At 47.0% G+C, this 13,400-nt stretch overlaps 1 protein-coding gene across 2 annotated transcripts in view; it reads right to left on the bottom strand.

The window, feature by feature from the left end:
* The window catches only part of CNKSR3 (CNKSR family member 3), a 167,201-nt gene extending 154,122 nt beyond the window's left edge, over nt 1-13,079 (bottom strand). Inside the window, exon 1 of one of the 2 annotated variants that reach the window (XM_069234625.1) lies at nt 12,660-13,079. In XM_069234625.1, coding sequence (XP_069090726.1) covers nt 12,660-12,711 — 52 coding nt within the window. In that variant the 5' untranslated portion in view covers nt 12,712-13,079. The remainder of the gene's footprint in view (nt 1-12,659) is intronic. The other variant, XM_069234624.1, reaches the window with a different exon arrangement.
* Nucleotides 13,080-13,400: the final 321 nt, after the last annotated feature.

Here is a 13,400-nt window from a genome sequence, read left to right on the forward strand (position 1 = left end):
CTCGAACGAGAACACAACTTGCGTTGAGTCATCAGAGAAAACTAAACAGAAACGGCAGCCTAACGCCAACACACACGTGCTCCCAAGAGGCTCGAAATCAGCGCACAGAAAGGCGCAATAAGACTTGAAAGATATTGTTCACTTTATTATCTTGTTTCATTTTTCGAAATACTGGTCTAAGCAATCAGAAGGGATTTGAAGACTAAAGCTGGTCAGCGCAAGGCCACTCGCACTGCACTATAAACTTGATATGCTTTAATAACCGTTACCCCACCCACCTACGCAGTCGAAACAAGGCCCGAGCTATCCAGAAACCCTCTGGTTCCCCCACTAAACGCCACCCCACCCCCCCCCCCCAAATCTCTCGCTGCTGACAGCTGCTCTGGCTTGTGGTACAGGGAACTACTGCTGAGCCTGCCTAGTAGCCTCTGAAGCCCCACAAAAGGGGTGCGATTCAAGGGTTTCTCAGGATAGAACATAGAAGCCTTGTGGAACTCTGAGCTGCAAAAGTCTAAGCTTAAGCATTGGTAGAGTAGTTGTGGAAAGATGAAGGACGAGGGAATTACTTCAGGAGTACGTATATTTTACCCCAGGAATAAGAAATTGGCCTTAGAGATGCTCTGTGGCCTTCCTGTTGAATGTGTACAGATCTTTGCGTCTATAAGCGATACTTAGGCCGTCAACGCTACAAGTCTTAGGAGTTTTCCATCATAGCCAGAGGAGCAACAAAGGAGAACAGTTCTGCACTCCACACCAGAGGCTAAATACTTAATGGTGGGAGATACCCAGTGTACTAAGGAGGAGAATGTTTCAATGTGCCACAGCTGAAGGGACGGATGTTTACTTGTGAGAGAACAGAGGGCATGGGAATGCAGTGGTTCTTCGTGGGTAGCATTAAGTACACTGCTCTAAGGTGTATGATTGGTACTGAGCAAAGTACATCTGGCCAAGCCATATCTGAGGACTTCCATGCACCACAGGACAGATGCAGGTATACACCCCATCAAGGTCAGGGCTGTTAGGTGGCTTGCATGCTAAAATACAAGATTTTGAGTCAACTGGCAAAGCAATCAGATGAAACATTTTTAAACACAATGATTTATTCCTTTGGGTGAGGAGAAGATCGTCTTAAAGTGGAGGTACACAAATTAGGAATCCTGTGTCCATCTTCTATCATGAACCACACCCTTCATATTTGGACTCCTGACCTGAGCCTAGGGCACTCCAGGGAAAAGAGGTGAGCAGATTCTACTCATGATCAGCAGAACAAAGGCGGCTTTCTTCTCTATGAAGGCATCATTTCTTTCATCCCCAAATGTGAGTGGTTTCTTGTTTTTCTATTTACAAAGTCACCATTCACCATCAATCCTGGGTTTGGTGGTATAAACAAGAACATTAACAGATATTTCAGGATTAACATTTGTGCCATATTTCATCCACATTCCCCATACCTTCCTTTTGATCGCCACCATGGAGTTGAAAAGTCTGCATTCTGGCTAGCCATGCTTCAGTCACAGGCTGCATTGGGCCCATCTTCAAGCTCTCACCTACCACATTTGGGCTCTGTTTTTCAGAAAACCACTTGTCTTCATGACAGCCATATCAGCTGCTTCGACCCAGACACCAAATCTATACCTGGAAGCCCAGCAAATGAGGAAGCAAGTACTTATGTGGACATGACTGGACCTTCTTTTGCTGGGTTTGTGGAAAGCAATTTTAAAGTTTTGGAAACTGGAGTCTTATCTCCAGAGAAATAATGTGGAGTTCTCGACCGTCTTTAGGCCACTCTGCCAGAGTAACAGCATCCCCCTTGCTCTACAGGTCTTCTCTCTAAATGTAAATATTTCAACAAACTACCATCCGTTGAGCCCAGTAAGTGTGAGCCCAACAGTTACATCAGACCAATAGTCTTGAGTGTTTTGCCTTTAGCCCACCTTTATGGTGCTGGTCACCATCATGTGTTTTTCCTTTCCCCATCCCTGCATTCTGTACTGGAGTTCTTGCTTATACTTATCCTTCTGCACACCTCACGTGTGTGAATGTAACCTCATTCTTGCGCACACCTACTCTACATTTTCACTTCACTGCTTTTTGTGCCAAACGTCCTCTTGAAGGTTCAAACCACCATGGCTTTAATTCTTCCAAATGGTCACTCTTGCCGCCTTCACCTCCTGAAACTCTACTTAAAAAGCAGTCCTTCGCCACCCCACCCGCATCCCACTGTCAAATCTACTACACCCACTGCTGGGACAGGCAGTCCTTAAATTCTGAAGTATGTAATGCTCCTACACTAACCGCAACCAACGTTTGGTTCTGCCAGCCAACATTTGCTTTTTATCACTCCCCTTATCCCTCCTCCTCGCCAACCCTCCACCCTTACACTAGCAGGCCCAAAGTAGCTACACTGCAGTTCTGTGCCCCCGCCCTTCCCCCCACTGTTGCAGTGCCCTGGAAGCTGTCTGACCAGCTGCACTGACACACACTGGGGGGGTCTTTCCTGTTGCAGTTCCTCCGTTCTCCGAGCTTTGGCGCTCTTCATTGATTGGTTAAGTTCGCTGTCGTGTGTCAGCATGCTTGCCTTGGACAAGGAGCACATCCACACACAAAGTAGTTCTGTAAGTGCCAAAGACTCCTATGGCAACGTTTGCTTTCTGAAACCAAATCATATTTGTTTTGCTTTTTTGATAGACGAGAGCTCTGCAGCTTCCAACAAAGTTTTACAAACACCATGAAAAAAATAAGATTTTACTAAGATTGACACACCTACTCGTATTGTTTCTTCTTCTTGTATGGAGAACTGCATTAAAATGTCCCAGCGTGCTGCCATTTGACAACTTTACAGCTGCTTCAAAACTTAGTTAAAACATACGTTCAAATCCGAGACTCAAACTATTTCCGCTTTTGGCCCTGGGAGCCCAAAAAAAAAAAAAAATGTAAACTGCCAGGTGATGTCAAAGCAAACAAACATGGCTTACTGTGTACACTTTCACATAAGAACCCCATTCAGGGAAGCCTGTTTGAAGAACGTCTGCAGACAGCGAAATGTGGAAAACAAACACTGTCGCAGAGGCAGTCTCCTCCTCCCTTTTATTCTATACGTTTCAAGTGATTTTAAGAGATGGGGTAGGGGAAGAAAGGGTTGGGGAGGCAAGACCAGACAACAGCAAGAAAACGGGTTACACAGCTTCAATAAGTTAAAAAAAAAAAAAAAAAAAAAAGGCACTCTTGTTCCCAAAACGAATTGTTTTCACATTTTGGAAATTTCAGTGCCCAAATAGCAGACACTGCACTGTAGGCGTACAAGAACACGCACGCAGCCAGGTCTTTGCTGTAAAACCACAAAGCCCCCAGCCACCCAAAATAAAAAGTGTTATTGGCACACCAAACAAAGCAGCCAGCAAAAAGGGTATTGTTCTCTTGCTGATGCCATGGGACCTGGTTCAAAGGAGTGTCACCCACGACTAGAAAGCTCGCAGAGGCGGACTTGAGCACAATATCTCTGAACAAACGTGGAAGCTCAGTTTGTGAAGGGCACAATACCTGAAACAGGAGGGTGCAGCAAGGTGCTGTTGTCTTATGGGCACAGCACTTAGCCAGAGCCCCGCACATAACCCACGTAGGTGCCATACAGTTACAGACCAAGCAGGCCGACACAACCACACTGCCATGAGGTAGGAAAGCTATGCAGCACGCTGAGTGGGGAGGAGAGCTATGGATCACAATGTTTGGAGAGTCCATAAGGAAATGGAAAGGAAGATGTGTAGGCTATAAAGCGCAAAAACTGCCCCAGGGGTTTGGGTACAAAGCACACAGGCCTCTGGAGTGTGGGGGTCAATGGGGTGAGGCAGGTCCTGCGTGGCACCCTCTGGGGTGGCGGTCTGTGCTTCACCGCACTAACTCAAATTTAGACGTGCTGGTACTCACTAATTTGAGTACCTGTCTGCTTCTGAGAAGTGCTGGTACTCTCCCATTAAAAGTATTGCATCAGCTCTTAGAAGTACAGGCATTCTTCCTTGCAAATTAAAGAACCACTCCTATTCAGTACTGGAAGTACCTGCCTACTTAAAGCACTGGCTGTAGCTTCGTAAATACAGCTCCCTTCGCGGGGCCCTGCACTCATGTAGTGGTTGTGTGCGCCAGGGGGCTGCACAAGACAGTGCTAGGGAGGGCTCCGAACCACACTTTGGGGCCTAGGGCATGCACGCGCACGGCGGAAGCATTCTGTGAAGGCCTTGACTTCACAGCGCACTGCAAGGGTACTGTATAGCACACTGCTGGGCCCTATGGACATGGTTTAAAGTCGGCATGCTTATGCAATGCAGCTCACGGGCCGTGCACTGGATAAAATAAACCTAGGAAGGTCGCACTGACAAAATATCAATTTAGATCTGCAGGGCGCGCACGTGGGCGCGTTTGTTGAGTCTTAGCCAGTGCTTTAAATGGGCCGGTACTGTCCGAAACGGAGTACGGGCATTTTTTTTTTTTTTTTGAGAGGGAGAGTACCCACACTTCAAGAAAGACATAATATTTTTAATTGGAGAGTACCGGCACTTCTCAGAAATAAGCTGGTACTCTGGTGCCTGCTGGTACTTCTGCACTTCTATTTTCCCCATTTCAAGCACTGGTCTTAGCTGCCACAAGATTTGTGCCTGGCGTCAAGGGCACCAGATTAAACTGAAATGTATAACCAAGCTTCGATGCTCTCGGTGGAACTCAATAATGCTGAGTTGGCACTATCATAATCCCGCTGCACACGTGTCCCCCGACCAAGCAACTGCAAAAGGCATACCGAAATAAAAGCGGATTGAAAAGGAGCACCTGTTGGAGCAATAAACCCGCGACGACAGCCCAACACTCGTGGAGCCAAAGAACGGGCCTAGCCATGCTGGCATCCCTGGGAGGCTGTCTGGCTGAACGGTGGCCAGCTGTCCGAGGCCAACCAAGGGCACGCTGGCCCCGGCCACTCGCTACCGATTCCAGCTGCAAACACTGGAGTGATGTAGAATGCTACAGGGAAGAGAAGCGTGAGGGGATCCTCACCGGCCTGGCAGACGACACAGATTAAGACGAATCTGGTCCTTAATACTCCGGACTCTCAAGAGCCGCCATCAAAATAAGCTCCTGCTCCAGCCCCTCTCATCTCACCTGAGCTGCTTCGTGGAAATCCCACACCAGGGGTGGGACTGGGTTTCATAAGGAAACACTGAAAATGGAAAGGCCAGCGTTTTAGGTAGTTTCTAATCTTTTGCTTTCAGAGCTTCGGATTTATTTATTAATGACAAAAAACGTCTATGAAAAGCAAATACGCTGCTCCGTGATTTCGGAACTTTTCACTCAACCTCTACCTACTTCCATTACCTGTCATCTGATAAAGAGGGATTTTACCAGCCATTTCTCTATGGCTTGTGCACAAAGGCACTGACTGGCCTGGTGCACCCACCACATTCACCCTTGAGCTTCATCACTCTCCTCCTAAGGTTCGAGTCTGCTTCGGCGCCACACCTTCCGTAAAACACACTGCGATATACAGACTCCCTTGCTGCCTGGGTTTTCAGCCTCGTTGTTGCCATCCAACCCCATCTGCTGACACAAATCACTAGTACCTGCCACACGGTGTGGCAGAGGAATCAGGAGTCCAAAAGCCCTAGATCCCCTACTGCTCGTCAACTGTGTGGAGAAGTCCGGTATCAAACTTCCTAAAACAGCCAGCCAGCAGTGATGAAGAGTCAGAGAACCACAAAACTGTCCAGTTCAAGGAGCTCACTGACCAAGTCAAGAGAAACAAAAAACTGCCACAGGGAGCCCATGTTCAGTTCCTGATGTGCCTTCAGAAATGCAGCCTGGGCTAATGCATGCTCAGACACCCTGGAAGAGATCATAGTTGTTGAAAAGAAAAAAAAAATAGTCATTACTGTCCACATGTGTCTCTGCAGCAAGTCGACACTGCCTAATCAAATCAATTTGTCATGCCCAAGTAAAATATTACGCTTTGTGTGTGTGTGTGTGTGTGTGTTGGGTTGAAGGGGGGTGGGGGGGGGGGGGGGGGGGGGTTACGACACCTTTCATAAAACATTACGGGCCTTGCCAATGCGAAACTGGCTTATGTACTACAACCAGGGCCGGCTGGATTGCGAGGGGGGTGGGGTGCTGCGTTAAGCAATAAACTTATGAAACTTGCGATTTAAAAAGCACCTGCTGAAAAGTTCCTTGTGCATTCACCTTTCAGGAAGCAATTAAAATGTCAAGATACCTCGCGATTAATGTCCCTGCTAGGGAGAGAGATGGGAGTTTTGTTTAGTGGCAACTTTGACTCACCATAAAGTAGCACAGAGGGTTAATATGCCTAAGGTAAGAACTATATTTTATGTGGATAGCCGAGTGGAATAGCCTTTACAAACTACTTAAAACACATTAATGTATGTGAAAGGGGGTCTATGGAGAGATGAGGGGCACATTTGCTGGATGGTAGTGTGGTAATCTGAGGAGTTGGTCATGGGGTGACAAAAAAGGCTGTCGCACAGGGTGCCACCAGCACTAGAGCCAGCCCTGGCTACAACAGCCTTAAATTGAGTCAGTCCGCTGATATCTCGCTTTGACTATTCAATTACGAGGGCCGTGGTTCATGCCTTTATTTACAGCAGGACACTACGGATGGGAATAAAGTCGCTCAAAACCAACCACCAAGGATCTACCACCCAAGTATAAGCCCTCCATCTGATTTCATAGTCATCTCTCCTGCAGCAAGTAGTATCTTGGGGCAATACTTGCTGCATGTTGCCTACTGAAATCCCAAGCCCCTTCCAGGAAGAGGGCCACTTGCCTGTCTGCTTCGAAACCAAAGGATCCAAAGAAGGTCGACGGCAAGCAACTCAGAGTGTCTATTGTGAAGCTGTGTGAATGAGGGATACGTCTTGCTTCGAACCAAGGGCTGCTGAAGAGGGACAGAGGGTGACCACAACTTTCCAAGTCATTAAGTACAGTTCCCAGCCCTGGATTTTTCTGATAACCTATTGCAGCATCGTTTTGCTCCCTTTGAACTAGTTTGATATACCACTGAAAACAACGATTTGTATGTGAAAAGCTCAAGAAGTGAGAGTGCTGGTACGGACCTGAAGTGTGGTGGTCACTCTAGAGCAGGGGTCTTTGGGGTGGGGTGTTTGCAGGCTCTAGCCAAGAGAAACATTATACTGAGAACAGGGCTTTGTTTTAAGATGAAAAAAATAATAATACTAAACAGCAGTAAACCGCTCTGTAATGGGTCATCACTAACATGTTTTTTTCCCCATTTATATCCAAGCTGAGAGTGTTTGTAAAAAAGTAGCCCAAATAGTCTTCAAAACCCCCCACTTCTAATAATCACACTGTGGATACTTTTACGTGTTAATAAGGCCTGCCTGATTTGTATCATGAATTTGATTGCATTTTTAAAACATCAACAGAACTTAACTGCACTGTTAAATAAGTCTAGTCATATTTAAACATTGCCAGTTTAATACAATAATTGTGAATTGCGGGGGTGATTTTTTGTACCCATTGGGAGGTGCGGCACAAAAAAAAAAGCTTGAAGACCACTGCCCTAGAGGGAGAAGGTAACCAAGGTGCCCTAGCGAAAAATGTCAAGACACTTGCTAGCTTTATCATGCGTACTATGGCTTTGGTTAATGGATACTTTGAAGACCACGCTTTTATAACTGATGCCCCAGAAAGGTTTCACCAATGCTGCCTGTACTCATTAATGAGTAAGATCACAGCAACCGTTACCTTCTACACACCACCACACAAACAACCCATGCATCCAACGGAGGAGAGCACAGAAACAGTTCAATCATCACCGCATGACTAAAAGCAAAAGATAAGAAAGAATACCATAAGTAACTCTACGACAAATGGACCTGTGCATAACGGAAGAGCCACCATAGCCATATTCGGGACAGAGTTATTTTAATTGAGTAGTAAAATATTATTAAGAATGGGGTGGGGGGGGGGGGGTTGGAGGTTCCCCGAGTTGCCTTCTAAACCAGAGGTATCCAAATACAGGGGGCTAGATCCAGGCCATATTTTCAGGATTATCACTGAACATGTGAATGACCTCCACTGTATACATTATTTAGGGGGATATCCTGCAAATGTGCCATGGATTCCTCCCTCCAACATTTAAGGTACATACCACTGTACCTGTTCTGACAGAAATCAACCACGTTTATATATTCTCAGGTCTATAGCAGTGATGAGGTCAACTTCAAGGCCAGCCTAACAAATGATTGCTCCCACATTGTGGATGAAATGAAACGTAGAAAATACAAACCTCTACAACTCTGAATGGCGCAGGCAGATATGACGTCTCGCCTCCATTAGTGAAAATGTGGAACTATTTACATTACGGGCCATTGTTCCTAAACAGTTCCACACAAGCGTTGCTCGTTGTCGGTGCCAAATCCTGGCCACAAATATGCAACCCGAGCAGCCGCAGTGCCTTGCCACCCAAAGAAGCTTAGCAGCACTGGACGAATTACTCTTTCAGGGAAAATAAATGCCTGGTCGCCCTTCAAAAAACGTTTGCTATTAAATTCCTACTTGTAACACGTATGCCTACACAATGCGTTCGGAGCGCCCCCTCCCCTTCCGTATCTTTTGCAAGACGCATTCTTTGCGTAGACATGTGACTGGCCCGCAGAAACACAGCCGGCACACACAGGATGTCGGCCCAACACACGGTGCATGTTTTTCCGACCCAGAGTCTGGGAGTTTCACGAAAAGGCACGGGACACCGAGTGGGTGCCATAAAGCCAGTCACAGACAACTTCAACGCGCCGACTTCCTAAACAACGCGACGTCAGAATAAACATTCGCCTAACTGGATGCGGACTCAAGACTTACCTAGTGCGGTGCCCCCACCCCCGGGCACCGCTCCCCTTAACCACCCCCTGGACTCAAGAAAACTGCATCCCACACAAGAAACAAGCGTCTGCCGAGGTGCAGTTGTCGGAGGGTACGCGGCCGCTTCATTAAAGTACAAGGCACAATGTAAGATGAGAATACATTTTACGAGGATGGTGCTGTTTCAAGAGCAATAGGAGACTGAAGCTTGCAAAAATGAAAGGTTCATAATCCGTTTAAGGACAAAACTAAACTCATTTAAATTATTTTTTCACTTTTCTCTCCATATACGCCGGAGTCAAGTGTGTAAAAGTCACATTAAGCTAGTGGTTACTTACTTCCCAGTAAAGTACAATTAACCTACTGGTAATGGCTATGAATTACTTGTATTTCATAAAAAAAAAGAAAAGAAAAACATGGAAAAACATGCATTGGCAGCGCTAAGAAATATTGGAGTCTCTGGTAAAGAATACAATCACTGTATATAGGTTATAATAAAATTACCTCCCCCCATGACTGATATATTTACAACGCAACACAACACGATAATGGAGGGAATGCTGATCATTGTCAAACATTCACCTCTAGTCACGGATCTGGGCCTAAATCCATTGTTCTTTTGCTCACCATGGATTGGACCCAGCCATATGTAAATCAGTCTTGACCCTACTCCCCATTGGAACAATCCAGCCCGAACTGTCCCCGAAAACAAGCATCATGGGACTGGGTTTGGGGTACACCCCTCATCAATTGGGCTAGCTTGAAACCAATGTGTTGGTGCAAAGGCTCAACGCTCAAATGGCAAGACTGTGCCCGGGCCCTGGCTGCTTACGGAACATTCTGCATAAACTTTTAAAAGGTCCAGATATGTTGCGCAGAGATATGGTACATTTGTCTGACGCAGGAACGGACCAATTTATTGCAGACATGTGGTCCTTCTCTCGCAGCTTGTTTGGTGGTAGGGAGGGCGAAGACCCTTTGGGCCCCTGGTCGCCCTTGTGGCGGGAGAAGAAGTACTAAAATAACCATAACCAACAGAGGGGTCCCCAGGATAACACCAGAGGTAGGATCCTGAAGTCCTGAACCAACCTGCAGATGTACGCACCAGCTTAGGGGGTAGGGAGCCCAGATAGCTGGGGTGGTCATGGGGCTCCCGCTCCTGGCCGCCCTGTTACACCCCCTTGGCAGATTGGTATTTGGGGAGGGGGCGGAACCCTGAGCAGGAGGAGAAGGAACATTGAAGTCAGGGGAGACGCCCCCTCTAAGGATACAGGTGAGGTACGGTCTACCTGTGTGGTCCAAAGGAAGTTCAGGACAGGAAGGGATCCTGTCACACTGATTTATGGTTAATGAACAAATCTTATTGAAATGGTTTTATAAATGTTTTTTATAAATATGTTTTTGAAAGATTGTTTCAGGTGAATTATTACGGTCTGTTTTTATGAAGTAATTGGTAAAAGTTATAAATACATTTCTTCCAACAAATAAGTTTTGTCGGTCTGCATGTGGCAGGTGTTGGGGTGAGGGCTATCTGGTGGTCTCCGAGTTCTATGCTATTCAACTACTCAAGACGAGGCCCGGCCACCCAAACCACTAGCGAAGTCACACCACCAAATATGTTATGATGCGAGAAACATGACTGATGTACCTGCTCCTTCCCCAGTGCTCTCTATTTTTCCATTTCCACGCGTGAGTTACTCAGTCACTCACGTTTTTTTTCTCTTTGCATTCTGGGATTGGTGGTGCTGTGAGCCCGCTTTAAAAAAAAAAAAAAAAAAAACACACGACTTTTCGTATTCCGTTTCTAAGCGCTGTAAATAATTTATATTAGAAGCACCAAGCTTTATGGCACCTCATTTAGTCATCCAGTGTACCGACTCAGAAGAGTGGAGGCTGAACCGGCCTTTTCAGGATTCAAACTTCTGCCCATTAGCGTTTCCGTCAGCAGCGATCACTTCACTCACCGGGGAAGTGGGTAGCAGTGGTGTTACTGGTGCAGTGGCGCCAGAGTCCAGCGGTCTGAGGGCTCAGTGCACCACAAATAAGGCTCCTATACACTACCCAAGGGGGGGCATTTTAGTTGTTTACATAAGGACCAATCCATTACACCACTGTAGAACAAATCAGCTGGCCTGCCAACGTCAGGACTACGAGTCACAGAAAACAAAGAAAAAACCCCGATTGGATGAGTTACAGGTACGTGACCTGTAAAACACAAAGAACTCTGCTTCCAAAAGCTGCGGTCCGGGTTGTCGAACTCCAGAAAACACCCTACTCTCCAAGCCTTTGATTTACGTTACAAGGAGTACATAGGTTATCAGGACAGCTGTGAAGAAAAAGATTTGGGAGGTTACACGAGAACATGTGTATGAATCATTCAAATTCCACAAAGATTAGCATGCTTCAACCACAAAATATAAATTTAAGGTTTGGTTTCAGACAGTCAAGCAAGAGGCGCGGAAACGACCGCCTGTTGTGACAGCGAATGAGATACCCTGAGATTTTTGGACAAACGCGACATTGTTGGACTATGGTTGGGAAACTAACCTGTGACTAGGGCTCAATATGCCCCCTAGGGACTGTACCCCGCAGCAGATAGGTCCAATTAGAATGCAATGCGGCTCAACTAGAGAATTAGGAGTTGTCAATAGTAAGTGCCCATCTTTCCCACACAACGCGCCCTTTGACAATGTGAGTAAGAACGTTTCAGGAAAACCCTTCTTCTAAGAAAATGTACTGTATATGCCCCCACCACACATGCACCAGACATCAATGTGGATGGAGGGGTATGTTTCAAGCATCAACCACTAGTGGTCTTGGTGCCAAACAGCTCTGCTAAAAATCTCTGAGGCATACACCAAGTTGTTTTCATTACTCTGTTTTGAAGTCTTTTTTTGTTGCTAAAATGTGACCACCGACACAAGATCACATGCTATAAACAGCAAAAGACCCTGACCACGGTGCATGTAAATAATGGGGCATAACCGTAGGCAGGATCCAAACACAAGGCAATCTCAAAAACACCAACTACAAGGGTACACATTACAAACTGGGATTTAAACAATACCATTTATAGTTATTAAGAATCAATACTACTGATGTAGTCGTTTTCAAGAGAATAAAACACATCTAGCAGCCAAATTGTCTCGGGTCACCGACATATGTCATCTTAATTCAGTTTCGCTTGTTAAGCCACTGAGGTACCTTTAAAAATGTTACAAACCGAGTACAACAAAATGACATCCTCCAGAAAGAGGAAAGCAGCAGATTCAAGCACCCGGCAGCTGAAAAGCAAGTAACAAGGTTTTGTTATTTGTTAACCAGTAAGTGACGGCGAACAGCGGAAAATGAGGCATCTAATCTTCACAAGCGAATACTGAAGTTTAGTTTATTCACGAGGTCACACGATTTACAGGCTCATTTCAGCCAACGGGGTCAAAAAGCCCTCCAAGATATGAACTTAACACCCGTTTACATAAACTTGAGGTGAATGAAAAATGGGGTGCGAGGCCCATGGCGCAAAATTAGCGCTCACGGGAGACCCCGCGCAGCCAGACTTTTTTGGCAAACATTTAAACAAACAGATGTAAATACGGATATCCGTCCATCCGAGCAGCAAGCCCCTCTAGAGTGAGCGCTGCCAGGACTCGGGGGGCTTCAGTGCTTGACGAAGAGGAAGGGGCCCGCTGGCCTCAGGGGCACTCTCTTCACACAGCTGGGAGAGCGCCCCAACCTGCACGCTCTCCCCGCTCCACAGCAGAGCGGTTCAGCTTTCCTTTTACCTTTCATCCAGTCCACGACTTGCGACGGGCTCCACTTGGTGACGGGCTCCATGTTCGTCCCCTCTCCGCGCCCCCAGTCCTGCTATCTCCGCTCAGCGCTGGTTCCAGTCCGCCATGGATCCTCTGCTCGGAGCCCCGGAGGCGCCCTCGCGTTCCCGGAGCCCGGCCACTGGCTGCCTCCCCTGGCTCCCTCTGCCGGCCTGGTGGCCGGGCCTATGCTAATGATGGGGGAGGAGAGCCGCCCGCGCTCGGGTTACAGTTTCAGCTGCTCCCAGTCTCCTGCGCCGCGGGGTCCGGGAGGAGGGCTCGTGGCGAGCCTGTCACGGCGCACACTCAGGAGGCTCACAGATACACTCACGTGCAGAGACCCGGGCTTCGCTCACGCTGACTAGAGCACAACACAGCCCCCGCTCAGGACACGTACACACGCACGCACACGTGAATGAATTACTACGTAGGCTGACATTTTACAATAATTACACACATTTCAGGAAATGAAGTTAACACATGTCCAGGTTGCCAATCCACTTTCTCTTGTGGGGTGAAACTGGCCAAAAAGTGATTGAAGCGTCAGCATGGGCTAGAGTCGGACTGGCCTGTAGGGGTATCACGGCAGTTGCCCGATGGGCTAGTCTCACAGGTCGTTGTATGGGCCATTTTTTTTTTTTTGGTGGGGGTGGCTTGTGAACCTCTTTCATGATCTGCTGGGCTGTTTTTTACTGTTGATATTAGAACAAGCAC

The sequence above is a fragment of the Pleurodeles waltl genome, chromosome 5 (genome assembly GCF_031143425.1).
Source record: "Pleurodeles waltl isolate 20211129_DDA chromosome 5, aPleWal1.hap1.20221129, whole genome shotgun sequence".
NCBI classification, from domain to species: domain Eukaryota; kingdom Metazoa; phylum Chordata; class Amphibia; order Caudata; family Salamandridae; genus Pleurodeles; species Pleurodeles waltl.